Raw genomic sequence first — 23682 nt, forward strand, 5'->3', positions numbered from 1 at the left:
AGCACAAAATGCTAGTATTTCTTACCAATCTCATCCCCGTCCCAAGTTGATGTAGAGGCAATATAATTTGCTAGAACTACGCTTTTTTCAAAGGTTTTATTGTTACTAGATAAAATGCATATGCATGTTTTAAAAGACTTGGAAACATTCAGTAAATGCGCAGAGCAATTAAATAATCATTATCACATTTACAGCTATATACGGATTTGATTTTGTTTGTACTAATTTTAAAACAATTAAATGCAAAAACATTAAGAGGTTGGTTAAAAAAAAAAAAAAAAAAAAGCCCAGTAAAACTACAGATTTCTTCAGCTTTGCTTGATTTCTGAAGAAACTACACAGACTTGTGCAATATCATCATACTCGTATGTTCTCTTCAAGAATGTGTCAGTAAGTCTTAGGCCAGAGACACTCTAGAAGGGGAAAATATTTATAAGAATTGTTATTAGAAAGAATGGTTAATATTATCAACAGCTGTTTTACAACAAAACTGCTAATAACTTACCTGCAATCCCTGCACTGAAGACAACAATGTAAGTGCAAGATGAAGGGATGAACTTGGGTGCAACTTTCCGAGTTGCCTTCCTGAAACTCCACACCAGTGGATGGAATTAGTATTGCACATTTCTAAAACCAGATCCATAGTCCTTTCACTGCTAGAGGAAATCGAAAAACAAGAATAAACCTGTGGGCTCTTTTAAGCATTCAAAGACTGCACACACGTAAAAGCTTGATTATTATTCAGGTTACTATTAATCAAGATTCATAAATAATTACAAGGTGGCAAGCAATATTTATTGCACAGTAATTCAGCTGCAGACAGCCCTCTTTGAAACAAACATCCTGTCATGGGTTCAGCAATACTGGATAACAAAAGTGTTTACGTATCGGATGGATACAGGCTTTTCATGAGAAGTATCTACAGGCCAGGTACATGCTTTAGTCTCCGGGATCAACTTCTATTTAGAATTATTTCATTTAAATGTCACTCTTGCAACCCTAAGATGAGCTGTATGTACGAGGTGCAATCATAAACAACACTGCAGACAGATTCATGGAATACCTCCACAGATTTTAAGCTATCTCCTAGTTCAGTACAGTATTAACAGATCATGATAGAAGTTTTTTAGTTGTAGTTGTTTCTTAGGGCTTTTTTTTAATCTCTGTGTTTCAAGTAGTTTTGTGTTGTCACAAATCACAGTAAAGACCAGGTTTAAGTAGTTTCAGGAGGAAGTACTGAAACATTAAACAAAACCAGCCACAACTCACACATTCAGGAAAAAGTAGAAGAATCACATGACATTGTTACCTGCAATTTGTTATTTTACACGTAATGTCAAAAGGTTCTTCCAAATTCACAGTATCTGGTATTGTCTCCAATGAAAGCCTTACATCACCATAACCAGGGGCCTGAAAAGGAACAAGAATGTATATTCTCAGATGTCGGATAGGGAAATTGAAGTTTTCACTGAAGTTTTTATTTCCTGGAAGAAGCTTGTAGTAAGAGAAATCTGAAGAAAGAGGATTGACTCTGCTTTTGCTTAGTATGGAAATCACAGCAGCTCTCCATCTTCAATTGATGAACACCTTCTTCATAGGTTTAACAATTCATCAGATAAAGATGATCTTTATTATTACATTTTTCAGGAGAGTTTAAATCCTTAAAGTTTTAATAGCCATATACACTTCCTGAGAAGATCAGCTTTAATCTAAGACCTCTGTTAGGGAGATAACAGACCTGTGTAAAACTTACACCACCAGTGAAACTTCCCTGCATAAACCAAACACTATTCCGCATCCTAAGAAAGAAGAGAAACTGCCATTTCGGTCCTCTATGCCTCTGCCAAAATAATTGCCATCAGTTAGAAAGCTGCACAATATGAATACTTGTGAAATATCCAAACACATTTCATATGGTCTACTAATAAACCTATAGTAAATATCTTAGTTACTACCAATCAGGGCTGATTCAAAATAGCAACCTGCAGAAACATGTAAAAAGCATGTCTATATTTTCAATCCCCACGAATGTTAGATCATGAGCGGAAAATAGGGGAAAAATTTGTCCTGCCTGCCAAAGCTTAGTTATTGTACATGTTCCAATTCTGCTGATAAAAGGATGTTGTAGTGAAAGTTGTATTCACAGTGTGATTGAAAGGTATTTCCAAAGAGGTCCAGAAAGTCAGTGACTGACAGGCTAGGAACAGGTTTTAGTCACATAAAAAATACTCTGCTACAGAGTAATGACAGATGACATTTTAGAAAGCATATTAAATTGGACATTAGAGTAAGGGATGTCAAGCCAATGGGGTCTTAGATTAGTCAAGCAGTATGTACTTGGAACCTTGCATGAAAGAGAAGTAATTATTTAATAAGAATTCTTTGAATTCTGTAATTATTCAGAACTGGAAAAATGCAAATATATTCAGCTGTATTAGGTGACATGGAGGAAATGACTGGAAAAATTATACATAGTTCCCTAAACAACAGGTAGTTTCTCATTAACATTAGGCTCTTCTTTTACTAGAGATACATTAAGAAAAAAACCTAACAAACACAAACCTGCAATAAAAGCAGTATTTTAGAGAATCAGCTGACCAAATCAAAACAGGATCAGAGTAGATGAGACCACACCATACCTGCTGAACTCAAGAATGAGATACCTCCAAGAACTGATGGTTATAGGCAAAGGCCTTGAAGAAACAGTAAGAGGAGTAACATAGGTTTTATCCAGAACTGAGGTAATTGCTCAGATTATGGAATCAACTAGACAATTTCCTGCTTGTGCTACTGGAGAATAATGTTAACTTCAGACTAGTTCTAGTGTTGTCCTGTACTGAATGCCTGTGAGCATGTGGAGCACCCTTTGGCATATTATGGACATGCACCTGCCTAGTTTATTGTCTCCCAAAGAGACCGTAGTTGTGAATTCCAAGACCAAGCCACATTAAACCCCGCCCCCCCCACCCCCAAAAACAAACAAACAAAATCCCCACAACAAAAACCAAACCAAACCAACAACAAGAACCACCCACTCCCAAAAACAACCAAACCCACAAATTACAGTATATGGATACTTGTTTCAAACATGCATTTCTGATCTGACCCATAACAATGACTGAGGGACACAGCAGAGGTAAAATTCTGGGGCTGAGAGGGAAACAATGGTTATAGTGCTGGCAAATGGATTAGAAGGAAAGTGATTAAGGGTGAGGTCTAGAAATTAAATAATCTGATAGCATTTAAAAAATTAAGGGAAGAACAGGGAGCTACACTGCAACTCAAAAGGGGGAAAAACCCAACTACCTGCTTCTTTTCTAAAGACAGATGTTCAAAGTACACAAAATAGTTAGGGTTTTTCTCTTAAACAAGGCACAAAATGTTGCATGACCAAAACTAATAGTGTAGTATTGAAGTGTGTGCTTCACACGCAATTCTCAAAGGTTCAAAAAGAAAGGATACAGAGTAATACAATACTGATTTAGTTAAGGAAAAGAAATGTATCAACAGAGAAATTATAGTAAAGGTCAGTTGAAAATTAAACAGTTTATTGTTAAAAATAAGCTACAAGTTTCAAAGTAACTGGAATAACTTAGTTTATTAGTTCAGAAAAAGGGCAGTTTTTAATTTCATGGGGTTATGCACATACTCAACAGCTCAATTAAAAATCAAGACACGTTTCAGTGACTTGGTGACTTCTAGTGACTTTCCTGTGAATTTCCAGGATCTAAGTCTGCTTGCCTAGTTCCAAGTCAGTGTGACCTCCCTGACAGAACTGCTCAATGTACTAGCAGCTGGGGACTGGGGGAAAGACAGAGGCAGAGACCCAATTATAAGCTCTGTAAACTTAGATTGAGATTCAGCTGTCAAAGCTTTTTTTAACTACCCTTCCATATCTCTCTCAAAGTGAGAAGATGCAAGCCAGGTTTAGGCATTAGATGGCTGTGGAGCTGACTTAAGCAAGATGGTAATTACAACTTAAATTTATAAATAAACCAGAATAAACTCAATCAAAACCGTGGACATGAAAGATAAACAATATTATTCATAAAGAAACTTTATTCCAAGCTAAAATGTCTGTAGGAACTCAGGAGCAACTTCCACATCAAGAGTTGGCACATTTAAAGTGGTTCGTTTGTCAGTTTGTTGCCAAATGGTATCCAAGAAGGGAATTTTACTCTAACAAATGAATTTTGCAACACCGGTTACTGGATTGTGACAGTTAAAGCACTCACTCCATTAACTTACCACACTTCACTGAAGAAATACATGAAATAACTCTGTAATACATACAGAAAGGTGCGAATAAAAAATGAGGCTCAGAAAGCAGCTCGCACTTTTCCAAGTCATTAATAAAATCACTTACTGAGTTTCCTTAAAAATGAGTGCCAAGTTAAATTAACACTTAAGTTAAACTTACCATTCTTTGGAGCTGGCTAGTTTGCAACCTTCCTCGTTCCCCCAGATTAGTTTTCCATACAATGTCTAGTTTACCAATCACTGTTACACCTTTTATTACTCCAGCTTTCTCTGCAAATTCTTGCTTCGGTTTTAGACAGTATAAGTATTGACGTGTATCCATAGGTTGTAAATAAGTCCTTGCACCAAAAGTAGACTCACTGAAAGGAAAAAAACCCCAGGTCTTAATTTAAACAGGTATTTTGAAGAAGATTAAGAAGCCAATCTTTTTTCCCCCCATCCCCTGTCATTCTTATTGTATGTGTATGTATCCTTTGATAATGGTAAAATGCATAGAATATTTTTTGTTTTCACAACAAAAAACAGCTCTAGAATTTATGTAGCACCAAGGACCATAGAGAAATAAAACAACCTGTTCTCAGCCAGAGCAAAGTAAGATAGAAATCCACTCTGCAACATTATAATTAATTATCTGGCATCTTATAATTTAAACAAAAATGCTGCTAATTTATCTTCTGCTATTTGTTTTCCCCCACAGTAAATCTCAATGCCATGAAACTAAGATTCCCATTCAGGAGAAAAACCATTACAGTGGATGCAAACACTCGGTAAGAACAAAGCTTCATTATGCTGCAGGTGACTTCTTCAACAGGCAAGAAGACACTTCAGCCCCTACTGCTGAAACACTCAACCATCACCTCCAAACACCCAAGCAACTGCAAAGCACAGACGGCCAAAGTTAACTTCAAAAGCTCTTGTATCCACTTTAGTCAGTTATTCTGGTATTAGGTGTTTAAAAAATTAAATTTATTTCAGCACGACAAATTTTTATATTCTAAGACTCCATGAGGGTGTACAATTGATCCACCTTGACTACTGCCTTGCTGTATCATGATTACAGCAAGTGAAAACAATAAGCCGTTTGCTGAAAGGAAGCAAGGATTAGTCAGTCATATGAGTCCTGTAAGGCAAAGTATGTACAGAGATCAGGTCAAAACCAGATCTGGGTTAAATTTTATATAGGAGATATTGAAGTAATAGCATGTTTCCATGTTATCATGCCATCATTGTTACAATCTATTTGAGGATTAAGCTGGATATTTCTCTGTTAGTAGAATTACAGATTAAGAATAGTTTCTATAAAGAGAAAACTATAACAATTTTTCCAATTGAATACATAATAGGAATTTCATCTTTTTACTCAAGTGAAGACATACAATCCTTCCATTATAGAGAAACAATTAATACTTGTAGCTCATGAAATATTAATACAAAGCTAATACAATACTAAATAAATACAAATACAAATACTAAATAATTTAGTCATATGTCCTGAATGTGAACATACCTTTCCCCTGTTGTGTCAACTGTGTTCAGTTCTGCAACATTGTACATCATAGACGGCTCTAAAGAAACCTTCTCCATAAACATTGGAGAGGTAGTGATATTCTGAATTTGAGCTTCCAGAAACACTTCATCTGTCTGAAAAAAATCAGAAGTTCAAGTTCATGAAAATATGATTAGTGATATTAAAAAGAGGCAGTCCTATTGTTAAAAAAAGTCACACATGTTTAGTTCATGCCTGCAAATCAAATTAATTAATGCAAGAAAAAACCTTAATCCCAGTAACAATAGGAGCAAAAGTGTTAGTCAACAGGTACCTTGCCAAACAATGGATGTGGGATAATTTTGATATGTTCTAGCTATTCCTTATTTGTAATGCATTAAATCACCACTTCCCAAGACTTCTGTCAACTTTGTAGAAATTCAAGCTTTTATCCAAATTATTAAAAAATGGAATAAATGGTGGGGAATTGCGGTGCACAAGAACATGCCATGCCAGATCACTAGTGCATCAAGCTGTATAAAAAAATTAAAGTAAATGTATGTGTTTTTCTTTAACTTGAGTAAAATAGTTCAAGTACACGCTCTGAGCTTTTATTATTAAATATTATCATTCTAGCTAAAATGCAAATCCAGCCCCTTCTCTCACTCAGCTGCATCATGCCAAAGGCTACCAATATTGTATGCATCCAGCAATATAACTGATGCTGTACCTTCAGAACATCTGAAGCTAATGCCTCAAGATGGTATTGAAAGACCAATTCTAATACAGAAATGAATGCTATAGACTTGTTAAACTTCAGAAGATGGAAAAACATGGAACTAGAGAAGTTTTTGCCTCACTTCTTTTGTCTAATTGCAGACCAGTGAAGTCACTTTGCATGTCTAAAAATCTCAGGATAGACTAATTATGGAAGACTCAGTCTATTAGAGATATGAGCTCTCAGAAAAGTGAAAATCACAATTAAAGAAGTGCTGCTTAAAAAAAGGGTACCAAATTTGCATTTACGAAGGGTAACTGATTCAGAACATTGGATTAAGTGATTCTTGTAGGTCCCTTCCAGCTGAAATAGTCTATTCTACAGATTCAGATTGAAGCAGTTTGGGTATTTTGTTATGATAAATTTTGAGAAAGCACTTCTGTGGGGAAGGTGGAACAAAACTTACAGTTTCTTTTTGATCAGTGTAAATAAATTATTCTTTATACAAATGTATACTTTATACAAAGTCCTGCTTGTAAGTTACAAAGTAAAAATGGGACAAGATAGCCAAAATATGTTTAGTCTCAAAAATTGTGTTAAAAGGAGAAATACAGAATGGTTGTGTAACTTTTTGTATTGCCTTATAAATACATTAAATACAAAGCAGCATCTATATAGTAATGAAAACTGTGCAACCTCAACGGGTTGCAGACACCTCATGCTTGCAAGAACTGGAAATAACTCCAACTAAAACATGGTTCTCAGTAATCATTACTACTACTGCCTGTCATTTAAATTGATACAATTTATATCCCATAAATCCATTGCTGAAAGTGTCCATTAACCCAAATTTTAGTGGTTTTCAAAACAGCAACCATAGGCAGAAGTTTAAAAAAGCTAATTTGAAAGGGAAAAGAAAAAACGAGCAGCATAATGAAAAAGCAAGTTAGTTTTGTGTTATTCCTAGTTTGGTTTAGTATTACATGTTTTTTTAAAAAAAACAACCTCAATGCAGTTTATTTTAATATAAGGTACGCCTCAAAGTGGAATCAGACTGCAGAAGTAACATAGTAACTCAATCGACTATTACATGCAGTTAAAATTCTGAAGCGCAGTTCCAGCTAGCCAGAGGAAGGAAGAACATCCAACTGCTGCTCTCTCCTCAAACCCACTGTCTCCACCAACCAGATGTGAAAAGTTCTGTCACAGCTTACACAAGCAGTGCTGTAGTGAAACCTACATTTCCATGGGTCAAAAGCAGAAACATTTTAGAAGGAAATAACTTCTCTTTTCAAATTACAGAGCTAATAAAATTTTGGTGAGGTATTTTACAGGAGGACCCTCACAAGAATCTGTAACTATCAAGTTCTAGTTTCAACAATGGGTATTAAAGAAAGAGCTAACCATTTAAATGATTAGCTGCACATATAAAGATGAGAAAATATCAGTTTATGATACGCAGAACAAACATTGCTTTTCCATTATGTTTGTAAAGAATGTCAGTAACAAGCACAGAGACAGTTAAGCAATTAAAAAAGCATACATATTTATAAAAAAATAAATAAAAATTACCACAGAACTGAGGTCACTCTAATGGGAAAATAAAAAAAGAACACATTAGAGAAATTAGGGTTAAATGTTAAAGAAAAAGGAGGCTAACTTCCAAACAAAATGCATTTCTGCATTTTTTTGCACCATTTAAACAAGATAGCATTAGTAAGACAGAAACATAAATAAAAATGGATGCAAACGAAGATGACAACTACATTTCTAAGAACTTATAGCTAGTATGGTTACATGGTTTACTAGCTTTGCTTCAGAACCAATCCAAAGTAGAGCTTAAGGCACACAAGTCACAGACAAGATATGGTAGAATAAACTGACTCAAAAAAATAGAGTTAGTTTTTGAGTAAGTTTAAAGTTTGTCCTGAATTTCAATCCATGCAATGAGTTGTATATGAAATGGAAAAACAGTCCTTGTCACCTTATAAATAATTTGAAGTATCCTCATATATAATGTCTCAAAAATAATGTGGTAATGCATCCTAGCAAAGCTACCATGTTGCAAATTATAACAAAATTTGGCATAATATCAAGAAAAACTCTTTTTTTGAATTTTCATCAATCCAAAGACCCAACTTTAATTGCAAACTTTGTTGTCTACCTCCCTGTGCATGCTTGCAGAAACAGAACCTTTTACAGAGCCTTTTTTTAAGGCACATTAAAATCAATGAGATAGTAGTTCAATCCCAGGATTGCAGCAGGTTTGGGGAACAGGACATGTGTTCTACGCATAAATTTCAGTGATCAAGTCCATTTAGGTGCTACTGCAATATAAGCAATAAGCAAGAAGATTAAGGTTCAGCATCATTCCTTGTCTTAGAAGAAATTAAATTATGGATTATCATTAGAATATTAATAGAAAATCATTTTAGTAACAGGCATTATGAATAGACAGCATCACATCCGTAATCTTAATGATAACAGTTTAACTGGTTAGTCAACCTTTAAAGATCTTAGTTAACTAATAACTGACACATACCATTTTTTTCTCCCCTGCTCTCAAGGATAATAGTCAGGATGAATTTCTTGGTGCTTTCACAGCAACGTTATTATCACACACAACAGATAATCAAAGACTTATTTCTAGGTTTTTAGAAGTTAATTAAATTCTATAGTCACAAGACTTAGCAACACTTCACATACTTTCAGAAATTATATAGGAGTGCTACTATGACAGTTTGCTAGGCAAATGGAAATTGCTCACTTAATTATCATCCAAAATACTAAAAAAAAAAAAAATTCAACAAATTGAATGGGTAAGATGGTAATGGGAGTTGCATAATTTCATGAACAGCAAGAACAAAAGGCATCAAAGGGCCTTCTAAAAACTCTGCAGCAGAAAAAAAAACCCACAAAAAAACTCCCAAAACGCAAACCCACATGTACTGGCTCAAACACCAAAGCTTCTCATAGATTTTTACCATTAAGAATTGGTGGCTAATTGAGAATTAAATAAGATCCTTATCAAGACCAGTCAGTATAGCAACTATGAAAACAAGCAAAAAAAGAGTATTTTTTTATCCATGTAAAAAGTTTGCCCAGAATTACCTTAGAGAGGTGCTTCATCACAAACTTAATACAGGAAGTATAAAGAGACAGCAACATTTAAGATATCTGTCCCTCTTTTCCCTACCACACACAGCTGAAAAAGTAATATAATCCACATGTTAAATAAAGGATTAATTTTGCTCACAGAGAAATTACCTCATTTCTTAAGAGTTATTTTTGTTCTTAAATCACAGCAGAAGACATTTCCAGACATTCCCACTTATAGACAATAGCAGCTCTATAAAGGGCTCAGCCAGTGCTATGTGTTTATGGTCCAATCCTCCTCAGGTACCTCACACCTGGACAATGTATGGTTTGAAGCCTGTGGCCTACAGATACATTTGAAATTCTTCCCATGAACAGCCAAAGGCAGACACATAAGTATGACCAAATAAATATGCAAGGCATATATAAGGTCATTTAGTTTAGAAGCACTGCGGATAACTGTCACAAACCTAAAACTTAAATTACTGAACGGAAGGGTCATATTTATATACGGAAAATTTAAATTTAAGTAATTTAAATTTAAATTTTCCCCACTCTGATAGATTGTCATCTCCTTTATGAACAATTAATCTTCCTTACAGTAAGTACTTTATCAGCCTAAGCATACAAGCAATAACTGAAAGTATTTGAGTTCATGAGAAACTGGAATATATGCAAAATTGTTAGTCAATTACATTAAGGTCCTGATGTCTCTTTCACCTTTTCACCAAAAGCCTATCTATTTTTAAACTATACAATATATATCTACCACCATTTTTCCATTAGAACTGATCACTATTCTCAGAAAGGTGTACTTACAAAGCACTTTGAATTTAATCTAAGTAACAAACCCAGCAGGCCAAAACAAACCTGAATATACACAGTTCTCACCTCTGCATTGTAGAATTTGGTTTTCACATCTAGTGGTTTAAGAACCTGAATGAAATAGAAGAAAAGACAGATTGACAATTGGTTTTTCAGACAACTTCAGCACAGACTGTTTTGAAGTGCTACAGTCTTTCAGTAAAAAGAGTTATTTTTCTTTCTGATCTTACACATAGCAGGTGCATGATGGAATATATGACAGAATCAACTCAAGAGTATATCCTTGCTACTTCTTACTTGTGCACACTTGACTGCTTTCCTACTAAGCAGTCTCCTCATATCGAAAACAAGTAGTTCTTCACCTAAGCACTGGCTTCTTATGAAACTGCCCAAATCCAGTGCTCTAAGTAGATTTATGTGTTTAAAACAACACTATATCCACCCTGTGTCCTGCAGCAGTCTACATTTGCTTTCAACTCTGAGCAAGAACTATCTAACATCTACAAGTCCTTCAGAGTTTTAGAACAGAAGTTACTGAGGGCTTCTCTAAACAAAAATGAAACCAAGAACTATCCATGTGTTTAGCTTTATTAGCCTTAATTTCCTTCTTGAAATGCAACTATTTCAAGGAATTAAACACAATCAAAATACATAAAATAATTAATAAATAATATTAATCTCATGAGGTTCATTCAGAAAAAGAAGGCAACTCGATGATAGAAAATATGATTATAAAGTGTTGGTTCTTAATACTTGAATTTTGTGCATAAAGCCACTGCAGTTAACACATTCAAATATGAAATGTATATCAAGTGATGGAACTGAAAGAAAAAATCTTCTATCACACTTGTAATGGAACAAATTTAAATTTTGTTTCTGAAGACATTTGTTTCCCGTTACACAGGGAAAGATTTTATTCACATATGAGTGCACTGCATTCTGAGAGACCTCTAATGCTCCAAGTTGTCAACAAATTTTTTGGCACTGAGGATTTCAAAAAGTATTATTTGCAGAGATTTCTGCATTTTAAAAGGCATTAAGTTCAAATCTTTTGAGTATTCATAACTATCTCTCTCTTGTAAAAAAAAAAGTTAAGAATTTTAATTTAGGTCCATGTTTGTTGAGAGACTATTTTTTCTGTCAAATATTTTTCCTCAGTGAGCTTCTTACAAATTTTCCAACATGCTGAATTTTCTCTCTCTCTTCTGATAAACAGTCTTTCCACACACTGCAGTAAATTTCAATTGGCATTCCAATTGAATTCCAAAATATAAAAAATTATTGTGAGGTTCACAATAGAGACCAGCCCTAGAAAGGGTCCATTCCTTCTCCAAGAAAACATAATGCTGTTAATTACTTAGAGAAAGCTTTGGACCAGAAAGGCACTATCAATCAGTATAAAATTACATATAATGGTTTAAAAAAGAAGCTGATTCAAATCAACTAACATCAGTTCAACTTACAAGATGCTAGAAAATGTAACTGAAAAATCTGAGAATCTGTAAAAGAGTAGTTTTTCAAATTATAAAATAGCTAGTGACACCTCAACCACTAGCAGTCATGAATTCTCATGGTAAAAACATAGGTCAGTTTTCTGTAACACTTCTTTTTGTTTGGTCCCAGGTTTCCTACTGGTGCCCCCATGTCAAATTTAAAAACTAACAGCCAAAATTCTCAGTGCAATGCTTTTCTCATAATGAATCACAGAGTATTTATAGAAGGTGCGGAAGCGCATATATACTTATACTTCCTTCTTTGAATGAAGGACTTCACATTTGACAGACAGCTGGCTTCAAATATTTTGACAATTCAGTCGCCTATGCTGGGCTCAGTTAAAAACCGTGGCAATTACACCATGCATGCAGAACCCCCCAAAAAGTGCACAAATAAGTTTGCATAAAAAATCTAAGGGAGATAAATGAACATCTTGTACAAATCTCTGACAAGAACAACATTAGGGAACAGAGAAAATGTGAGATCTGAGGCTTGCACATGCATGTGGAAGCAATCAGAGAAAGCCTAGAGGGGACAGAGAAACAGAACACTGAATGGTGAAATGGAAAGGGAAGCAGTTTCACAAGAAGACCAAGACAAAACACAAAGATGAAAATTAACTTCACTAAAGACCAAGAAACTCTAGAGAGATACTAGCTTCAGAGGGAGGGTAACACAAATTTATATGGAACTGTTTTCCCCAGGATTGTCAGGAAACTCCTTTGACTAATCAATACCTGGCATTTCATGGCCCTTAAGTACTAACAGCACTCAAGTGTTCTTTCAAATGCATGGCAATTTAACCTTCTAAAGACTGAAAATCTTTTTTTTTCTGAAGTATCTAGATAGAATATTAGAAAACAGCAAAACAGCAAAAAAAACCACAGTATCATAAAATATCCTGAGTAGGAAGATAACCTCAAGGATCATCAAGCCCATCCTCCAGGAATATGTGCCTGAGAGCATTGTACAAATGCTTCATGAACTTTGTCAGGCTTCATGCTGTGACCACTTCCCTGCGGAGCCTGTTCTGGTGTCCAACAACCCTCTGGGTGAACAACCTTCTCCTAGTACCCAACCCAAATCTCGCCCAAAACAACTTTAGGATGAAACTATATAGTGCTACTGTATTACCAGATGGTCTGTCAGAATATCTAAAAATGTATTCAGTAAAGCATGTCATGTAATCCTCCCTTCCATGAAGATTAGTGCACCAATATCCAAGTCTCAATATATTTCTCTAAAAATTAAGCGTCCATGAAATACACAGTAAACAGCAGAACCAGTCCACAGATTTGTTTCTTGCTTTCCTCAGTCACTCCATCTCAGGTCTTGAAATTTGTGTGACAGAAGAAAAAGTTTAAATTCTGTCAATTACTTCTGGTATTAGATAGAATACATTATACTTCTTTACTTAAATTACTTTTAAAACTGAACTATTTAATTCCAGGTTAATTCCACTTTTTAATAAGATAATACACACCAAAAGAAAAATCAGGATTTTACAATATAAGCTCAATGGTTGGATGTATCAAAGTCAGAAATGACCAATACTTGTTCTGTTTAAAAACAGTCATAGAGCTGTCTGCTATAAAATGAGACTTTTTAAGAGTAGATTTTTTTCTCAATAAATTAGTAAAAAATATTAAATGTAATATTTATTAGTTCTGAGATGTTTAACTGTGTGGTAATTAGAAAACACCAGTTTGTGTGAAGTTTGAAGCAGGGGCCTTCAATGGTTCACTTCTAAAAGGGAACAGATTTTTGGTACGTAAAAGTGCTTATGAACTATCAAATGTTTTAAAATCTGTTTTCCAGACTCACACACTTAGTAAAACTAGAGTAAAATACTTCCTGAAATACCTGAAATTTGAAGAACTTTCTGAAGTACATCTTCTCTCCAGTCTGTGTAGTATAACTCACTGCACAAACTAAGCTGAAAAAGAAAAAAAAAAAAAAAAGTTGTGTTACTTTAAATCTTGTACTACATCAAAAGCAGAATAGCATGCATGTATTGCAGTTTCATTTAAGCTCATTTAATAACAGAAAAAGTTAAAATTTTACATGTGTGTTCCTATCTCCTTTACTTCATGATGGATCACGTCATCAATGCAACAGTCAGGTTTAAGTTCTGCCACTGCAGCACTTGAAGCTGAGAGGTTCAAACGCTGAGAACTTGTCTGAAGATCAGCCTGGGGACAGAAAAACAAAGTACTGGTTACAACTATAATTGTTTAACACAACATAAAGAAAAGTAACTTATGTTATAAAGTACTAGGTTTCACTGAGCATTTTGTACCCTACACGCTTTCACGCATATTGTAAGAGCTCAGTTGGTCAGAACATGGAGCCCACAACACCAAGGCCATGGGTTCAATCCCTGTGTGGGCTACTGACTTAAGAGCTGGACTTACTCATCCTTGTGGGCCCCCTCCAACTCAGAATATTCTGTGATATTCTTGACTCAGACACCTTCTCTGACATAGATTAAGATGATGAGATACTTACAAAGCTAAAGACAAGTTCTAATATAAACAGTCCTTTACCCTGCAGCTTACAAAATCTCTATTTACTTTTTATATTGAGTTCCACAATGATTTCTGAAATGTCTACTCTCGGTGTTTTATTTGTTCAGGAAGCACAAAACCCCAACTCTCTAGAAAATAATTCATACAATATACAGATCAGTGTATGCTTCACAGGGAATTGGAGACCTCATTGAAAGTGAAGGTAAGTGACTGTAACTCCGGTTTTTTAGCTGTGGAAGTTTTATCATACCAATTCTTCAGAGAAGTTTTACATAGAAGAGTGCATGTCCAAAGAAGGTCAATGGAGATGGGGGTGTCCAGCCAAGAGAAAAAAGGCTCAGGACAGGGACTTTGCTGCTCTCTGCAACTATGTGAAAGAAGGCTGTAGCCAAGTGTGAGTTGGTCTCTTCTCACAAGTAACAACTGGGAGAAGAGGAAACGGCCTCAAGTTGCACCAGGGGAGGTTTAGATTGGATAGCAGGAACAATTTCTTCATCAAAAGGGCTGTCAAGCATTGAACAGTTGCCTAGGGAAGCAGTTGAGCCACCATTCCTGCAGGGGACTGTGTAGATGTGGAACTTAGGGACATGGTTTAGAAGTGGACTTGGCAGTGTTGGGTTAACACTTGCACTTTGTGACCTCATAGGTCTTTTCCAACCTAAACACTATGATTCTGTAATAAATCAATTTTCTGACACAATCCCACTTTTTCGTTTTAATCTTTGAAGATTTCTATAGTTATTTCTGGTTTTATGTCTTACTCTTTCCAATTTCCAGGTATGTTTTCTGGACTGGAAAAAGTGATATATATTTCCTAAAGTCTATGTATTAGCATTAAACATACAATATATTGTCAGAAAATATAATCATTCTATTTTATTTTTTTATAAATCTTTTATAAGTGGATTTCTCTTTACATACCTTCACCAGTATGTCCTTGACAACTTGACTGCTATCATTGTGCACACTAATATAACTGGAAAATGTCTCTCCCAGAAATATATTTCTGTGTGTCAGGAGGGGGGGGAAAAAAAATAAAAATTTAGTAACAGTTATTAAAAACCAGGACATTTCACTGAAACGCTTTTAAGTTCATACACATGCACATTTGCCAGATCAAACCCTAGAAGAAAACCGGCATTTGCACACCCATATTTCTGAAGTCATCCTTCTAAGACAACCAGTTTTAAAAGAGAACAAACAAACAAACCAGAATTTTTTCTAGCTAAAAGTCTGACAGGAATAAGAAGATGGTTTTTGGTACCCACAAAAATCATAGTATTAAAGTCTGTTAGTGTAACATGTGCTTTATAGTAGTGCATTACCTTAGAAATTTACCCACAGGTACAAATCTCTATCAACTTTCAATCCTTATTAGGTTCAGTCAGGTTACAGACCAGAAACATCAGACAGCATACACATACATATATTTATAAATCAAGCCACATATTGTTTTTAAAATCACTGAACATTGTCACAGAACAATGCTATTTAAATAGAAAGAGAAGTATGAATCCTAAACCAAATGAATCCTAAACCTTGCACATTACAGTTACAATCATTTATTCTTACCCAAAATTTTGAGGCAAAGTCAGCATTTCTCCCAACATCAAAGTTTCAGCACCCTTTACAGTAGAAGGATCATCTTTCATGAGCTGGTTAAATAGATTTCCTGTAAAAATATCAAGTTGCTATTAATTAAATATTTGCTAAGTCCAAACGTTTGTCTACATTTAAGCTAGATACTTAATCACACGCTCAGATGTAGTTTATTTTAGATATATTTCTTTTACAATAAACTTGTTTAGGGATGAAATATATATCCACAGACCTGCCTAAAAGTTATAACTTAACTTCAAGACACTCTCGTCCAATAATTTACTCATTATATACATACTGAAGGGCACAATCCAAAAGGCATTGCTCAAATTAACACTGAATTTTGAGAGAAGTCTATCCATCTAAACCACATTACATAACAGAACTAATCAACCTCACTTCCTTTCTTCCCCTGCTTGCTTTGTATTTCCACATAACCCTCCCTCTTGAATCTTTCCTTTGACTCTCTTATACTTGATTTCTACACTTCAACTATTTCTGGGAGACAGCTCAGGGATTTCCAATTTATGATGGCACACCAAGCATAACACAACTCAAAACCAGCGATTCTCACAAGATTGTTTTTCTGCAGAACATTCATGTGTTGCTTCTAACTAGCACAGCTTTTTATCCAAATTAAGAACAAAATAGTAACGCCAGTCTTTTGCCACTTATACGTTTCCCTCACAGAACTGCCTCTTGCTCTGTGTGTCAGCTGCTCAAACTTTGAGGTCATGTGTATCATCACCAATCTTTCAAAGACAGGGGTCAAGAGTTACAGATTGCACCTTGGTACTTTCCTCTGAGTATTACCTAATGTAAAATATATTGCTGTTTCAGATTAGAGTCTACGGGAGATCATGACTCCTCTAACATCTAAGTGTCAGATGGGCACTGCTTAAACTTGGTAAAACATAAATAATAATCAGTCAATAGAAAAGACTTACCTGGCAAATCTCTTTCTTCACAAGTCACCGGAATATTAGTGAATAAGGTAGGTTTGGTTAGCCTCATCACTGCAAAAATAAAAAAGAAAACCAAAACCATCGGTCAATCAAACAATTATTTTTAATTTTGCTTTTCAAGAATAATTATGCCTTGCTCCTCTTCCACAAAAAAACCCAACAAACACCCAGCAAACCACAACAACAAAATAAATCAGCCTGAAAATGGATCACATGGCTTTTCACAACAAAAACCACAACCCCCTGCTATTCTAAGATCCGAGAACACTGGTAATACCATTGCTCCCGCTTGTCTTCTATCCCTGGTGAACTAACCGACTAATCTACTGCTTTCAATCTGATGTGCTAAAGGTCTTACACCTGCAACAGCATTTAGTGCTTTGTGGCCTTCAGAAGTGTATCATGTTCAGAAACTTTTCCAGTTTAGCGCCTGTCCTGTGACCCTTGTTGCCCTAGAATGGGACATGATGGCTTGTACAGACCCTTTCAGTCAAACACTAGTCTATAAGAAATAAAATTTACATCTTAACCAGTAACATTTACACAAGCTAGAGTTACAAGACTAAAAGCCTACATTATTTACACCACTGCTTTTTCCCTAAATCACAAATTTTAAACTCAAACTAGCAAAACCAGCTCAAAAACCTCATGAAAATACTTAAAACAAAGCTAATCTATTGATACAGACAAAATTAAAATCATTGAGATTTTGCTATTAAAAACCCTTTACCTCAAGTAAGTGGTATTTTCAAAGGCCATTTTAACTCACAGTCAAATTATATTATTTTCACTTATATGACAGATTTAAGGTGCTACCCCTTAGAAGAATTTCTCCTTCTTCAAATTAATCAAAGGTCCTAAACTTGTATACAGTTTATCATGAAGGCATTCATAAGATACAAGATTTGAGCATTTTAATCTTAAGTGTTAATCAGAATATGTAAAAACCATTAGGGGTTTTTTCTTTGAAACTTAACAAACATAACATCAACTAAAATTAAAAAATATATCAAAAGGATTTCTCTTGATTGCAACAAGTTAAGCAATACCAGTGCACTGACACAGGTATGGTGGGTTTTTGTTGTACTTTTGTACAGCTACTGTTTCCAGACAGCATTCACTTTTTCCAGTGGTGTAAAGTATTCAATTACTTTGATATACATCAAAATAATTTGGGTACAGTGGGCTGTATTGATTCACAAGACCTTACGCTACAACACAGCAGATAAATTAGCATTGACACAAACAAGTCTCACTTCTCACATGAGAAAAGACAATATATTCTCTTTGCTACGGTGAAAAGTTGAAAAATCAGGGCCTTTCAAGACTTAGAACCACAAAGTATATTAAACAAAACCCAAGATATACAAAATAGAGTAAATAGTGAGCTACAGCCAACATTGAAAAAGAAAAGATACTGCATCACACATGCTTATGATATAAGCATTCTTTGAAGAGAACAAAATGAAAGCCTGGATTTCAGCTTTTATACTGGTGCTAACCAAGACTGTAGCAATTCTACAGAGCAACCAAAGGTGGTGCTCACTCTTACAAATCAGTTACCAGCTAGCAGGGCATCTACCATTATTCACATACATGCCAACCAAAGCAGCCCAAAGCTGGCAGTCACAGTGACAATATCTCCTGTGCAGTAAAATGTTTGTTTTGCTCTTTTGTCAGTGTATCAAATTAAACTATGGGACTGTATTATTGGCACTATCTAATTTTATTCAAATTCACACTAAGACTGTATAACTAGTATTTGCTGACTGTTTCTAAAGAAAAATTAAGTCATGTTTCAGAAAATAATTAATACATCACAGAATGAAGTCAAAACAAACTATGATAGGTATATTATCATATTTATTAGGACTAGTAAATCAATGTTAGAAAATATATCATCTCTTCTAAGATCTTAGACACAAAATACATTAAACAGAACTCAAATCACATTGTATTTTACTTTATTTTCTCTTCAAAAATGCACAAAGAAATTTTGTTACTATTAATGTTAAGCTCAGAAATATGTCAGCAGAAAATGTGGCTATGTAAGCTCTAAACTAGTAACAACTGTCAGTCACAGCACAGTTATAATGCAGTCTAGACAGCACTCTGCATCAATTTTGCTAAGTTGTCATACTAAATGTCATAAACACCCCAAACATCAATATAAGACATCTACAAATGTCTAAAAATTCAAAGTTTAAAAATACATGTCAATTACTCAAATGGAGAAATTTTAATCTAAAAAAAAGCCTATAATAAAATATAATTATTCAACACAAGGCTGTCATAAAAATGTAAGTCTAAGGGGAATTTACTTTGTTTTTACAGAGGGATCTCTGTTATGCTTATGTACAATTCGGTGTGAGCGGCATTAATGACAATCTAACAATCTACAAATACTAAACACTTGTTTTCCCCTCTTTCCAAATGCTACAGACCTTGACCTCCAGATGTGGAAAAACTATCTAGAATTAGCAGGAGTGCAAATGCAAAACCTCGCAGTCATATTGATCCCAGTTTAACTTCTCCACTGACCTTCCCAAGTTTCAAATAGGCAGCATGACCTTGGAACACTTCATTCTTTCAGGAGACAAAAAGACATGCTAAACTCAGCCTTTTATGACCATAAAAGGCATTCAAATTCTCAAAGACAACAGCAAGTTTCAGATAGAAGTCTCATTTTCTAATTTCCTCACTTTTAGCTGGAAACTAGTGTTTTCTTGTTTCCAAATGTAATTAGAGACAAAAGAACAGAAACATCAGGAAAAAAATAATTATCAAAGGTGTAAACCAGCAATTATTAAATTGTTCATTATTCTTCAACCCAGAGCTTCCACTGAAGCTATCATTAATATTTCTGTGAAAATACAGCTAACATTATTAAGACAGTGCATATGTCCCACATAAAGTAAGCCTGAACTTCATGGGAGGGATATGCCTTAATTAAAAAAACCTCACAATTACTTTCAGTAAACAATCAGATCTTAAAAATCTTAATGTCAGTTATGGCTATTACAGCAATTATTACAACTCAATTAAAAACATCTTTCTTTCTCATAATTCCAATGAAGCAGAGAGGATATACTTTGCTTAACTGAAAGCACTGATTTTATTACCTGACAAAACTTGCCACAATAGTCTGGAACTTTTACTTTATTTTTTTCCTTTAGACCACCAAGTTCGAGAAAAGCTATAAAATGCAGTAATAAGTCAAACAGAAACTTACTAATCTTAACAGAACTGTAAGTCTTGAGGCAAAACAAAGCTAAAGAAATATATCATTATAGTTAGAAAACTGTACCAAAGTAACATAAGTAGTTTTCTTACCATTAATTTATCAGTTGTTCTAAGGTCTATATATTCTAAACTGCTTAAAAACTCTAGTATTTCCAACAGTAACTTTATTATTAAGCAATACCTTAAGTTATAAACTAAATATAATTCCATATTTATGTACAAGCAAGTTCATTTTATCTGTAAGGCTTAGCTTTTCTCTAAGAATATTTCTAACATATTCACAGTATAATATATCACAGAAAATCCATATCTGTCCCACAGATCTTTGAATAGTAGCATTGCAAGATGGCAATTCATTCTGTTTAATGAGTCTATTCAATTTTATCCATATGTCTTCCAAATTCTGGTTTTTACAAACAGACTGTTCAATTGTCCACTTTGCTCTACAAAATGCATGCAGCTTTAGCCTTTCCAAATTATTCTGCAGTTCTTGAGATAAAGGTTGAATCTTTTCTTTGAGTTTAGCACTAGGGAGAGAGACACTCCAAGACCTTTTCAATCTTTGTTTTCCATTAGGTGGTGATTCTCCTTGACAGTCCAAGTTAACTGGTCTGTGAACAGCCTGTGCTTGAATTAAAGTTGGACCATGTTTCATGCTAGAGTGAAATTCAAGGAGATTTTTTGTGCAGTCATAATCAGGAGATCCTGTAACATATTCTGAAGGTGCAGAAAGCTGTTTCAATTCTTCCACTTCCTCACAAGAAATAACAGGTGCCTGCTTTTTTGGTTTGAGGGGAAGTCTGTTTAAATCATTTGGAAACCAGGGTGCAAATCTTGGTAACTGGCGAATGGGAAACTCCTTCATTGCTGCTTCTGCAAATTTCTGCAGTTTTATTAGATCTCTCTGATGTGGTCGATAGTGCAAGACCACTTCCATGCTTGCGCAGTAGGAATCCAGTGATTCTTAGGAAAACAGTCTCTTGATAAGGATTCTTGTATCTAGACTGAAACATCTTATTTACAAGAATTTCCTTGCCCCATGATGCAAAGATCAGTGGAAAACAGGACCTAAAGCAGAAGTGTTATAAAACAATAAGATACTACCAACATTAAGACATATGTTGCTAGGATTATTTTCAAGAAAGAAACAGGTAGTACAAATATGTTAGATATATAATCTGAACATTCTATTTTATCTAGGCTGAGAATTAGCGGCTGTATTCCATCATTAACAGTGTAACTTCAGTACAATGAACATTATCCACATGCACACTGCTTACTCTAAACAGTCAAGAGAACTCTTTTACTGTCACTATCTCATACTTGCCATCCATCACTATTTTGGTTATATTGTTGTAATGAATATTAAAAGGTGCACACAATTACTACTGCCTATTTTCTCAAATTTAGCAGCCAAATTTTAATGGGTATTTCTCCTATATATCAGCATTTTAAGCCAAGGCACATAAAATAACTAGAAAACACATACATTACAGAAACCCTTCCCAAAATAGTACTGACTGGTACAGTAGTTTCTAAAGTAAAAAGTTAAAAGGAAGTGCTCTAAGCAAATTAAAGCTGCCTGCTTCCATTTTGTATCAGAACTACACATCTAGTTTTAGCCTCAAAACTTGCAAGCATTACATGCAACCATGCTTTAATTCTTAAGGAACTGACAATTTCTTAATTTATTAGACTTTTGGAATAACTTAACAACTTATTAAGTCATCAAAAGCTTTATACTTCCATACAAAGATTACATTAAATGCAGGAGCATGGTGAAGGGAGATCTACAAACACCCATAAAACCTAAGTAAAACATGCACAGTGTTGCTCTCCTATTTCCTATCCTCTGCCCCCCTTCCTCTGGTCCCCGCAAGAAATTCGCAACCATTTCATATTCCCTGATGGAGAGCAGTAACGTAAACAATATTAAAATAATAAAATATAGGCTTGCCACTGTCAAGATTTTGTTTAATACAGTTACAATGCAAATAAATCCCCACATCTTCCTCACTTCTGCAAAACCTACATCCTGGATTAAATTCAATACAAAACCAAGGACAGGGCTGGTTTCTTATGAAAGCAAAATGATCCACCAAAAAGCTTTTTGCTTTGAATTAATTACTATCAAAAGACATTTGGCAGCTGCTGATGTTTCAAGCTCTCATGTTTTTGCCTTTATTGCCTGTGTGTATATGTATTTGAAAAGAGCTCGTTGAGCTCTGAATTATGGTTAACGGATTTTAGTATCACATAGAGACACCATTAAAAACTTTGCCCAAGAGAATTTTAAAACGAGAAGATGATCTCTGAAATTGGTCATACCTGCACTACTTTACCCATCTGGGCAGTCTCACCAATGTAGAATGCTTGCAGACGTGAGATTCTAACGAGCTTTTTATTACACGTACATAACTAGCAGCATTTATGATTCAGAAATAATCAAATTCTTCACATGGCTCTCTCAATTTCTACATTAATTCTGGAGACATGCAAGTGATCTACACAATCGTATTTTCACTCTTCGTCATCCCTGAATCAAGGAGGTATGCCTCGTAGCTAGACATTAAGCATAAGGTGAAAAGGGCAAAAGTCATCCAAGGGGGAATCACGGAATCAGCTGTGTTGGAAAAGACGTCTGAGATCATGGAATCCAGCGTAAAATCGAACACCACCTTGTTAAATAGACAACGGCGTAAGGTGCCACGTCCAGTCTTTCCTTAAACACTCTCCGTGACGGTGACTCCACCACCTCCCCGGGCAGCCTAATGTCTAACCACCCTTCCCGCGCAAGAACACCTCCTCACGCACAACCTAAACCTCCCCTGACGCACTTTAAGACTGTGCCCTCTTGTCCTGAAAAACAAACAAAAGAGGCAGAAGAGGAACTGGAAAGGAAATTTTAGCTGAGCATTTTCTTTGAATCCTTATGCAAACCACTGACACAGCCGGGCAGCCGCGCCGAACCCCTCACGCCAGGTGCACACCCTGCGGTGTGTGGGGCATGGCAGAACAGCCCTCACCGCTCCCTTAGGCTCTCGGGCACCGAGCGCCGCGGGCCCCGAGCGCTGGGCCGCTCCCTGCTCCACCTCCCTCTAAACCGGGGGGAGAAACACCCTCAGCGGCGGATCAGACATGCTGTTTCACCACCGAATCACAGCCGGGCGGGCGGGAACCGGCGGAGCCGCGCTGTCAGTACCTTTCAGGGCCAGCAAATGCTCCTGCTTGGGCTGGTTGACGTCCATGGCCTTCACCCCGCGGGATGGCTGGCGGAGCGGGAGGAGCCGCGCACACTGCGGCGGCGGCGGCGGCAGCCACGGCCGTCCCAGGCTGCAGCGCGGCGGGAGGGACTACAGCCCCCAGGGCTCCGCGGGCGGCCCGGGCGCGGCACCGCCTCCTCCACCTGCCCGGGTCTCTGTGGGGCACGGTGGGAGTCGTAGTTCTGCAGTTCTGTAGTTTTGCACT

General features: G+C 35.8%; 2 protein-coding genes across 5 annotated transcripts; both read right to left on the reverse strand.

Annotated features, from left to right (window-relative positions):
* Positions 1-79: 79 nt before the first annotated feature.
* TRAPPC13 (trafficking protein particle complex subunit 13) lies at positions 80-23541 on the reverse strand. Of its 4 annotated transcripts, none has more exons than XM_040090315.2 (13): positions 23417-23541; positions 16954-17022; positions 15980-16079; positions 15329-15413; positions 13944-14071; positions 13743-13815; positions 10452-10496; positions 8037-8054; positions 5768-5901; positions 4421-4619; positions 1310-1410; positions 506-656; positions 80-413 (listed from the first exon to the last, which is right to left on the reverse strand). In XM_040090315.2, the coding sequence occupies exons 1-13, from the start codon at positions 23460-23462 to the stop codon at positions 309-311; spliced, it is 1254 nt and encodes a 417-aa protein (XP_039946249.1). In that variant the 5' UTR covers positions 23463-23541; the 3' UTR covers positions 80-308. The 4 variants fall into 4 exon arrangements, with proteins under 4 accessions (XP_039946249.1, XP_039946250.1, XP_039946252.1 ...); XM_040090316.2 differs by having other exon boundaries at positions 130-413; positions 506-653; XM_040090318.2 differs by lacking the exon at positions 8037-8054 and having other exon boundaries at positions 130-413; positions 506-653.
* Positions 20276-21276, reverse strand: SHLD3 (shieldin complex subunit 3). The gene has a single exon (XM_058424132.1). It carries the CDS (start codon positions 21149-21151, stop codon positions 20402-20404), a length of 750 nt encoding a protein of 249 aa, XP_058280115.1. The 5' UTR covers positions 21152-21276; the 3' UTR covers positions 20276-20401.
* Positions 23542-23682: the final 141 nt, after the last annotated feature.

The sequence above is a fragment of the Hirundo rustica genome, chromosome Z (assembly GCF_015227805.2).
Source record: "Hirundo rustica isolate bHirRus1 chromosome Z, bHirRus1.pri.v3, whole genome shotgun sequence".
Taxonomy (NCBI): Eukaryota; Metazoa; Chordata; class Aves; order Passeriformes; family Hirundinidae; genus Hirundo; species Hirundo rustica.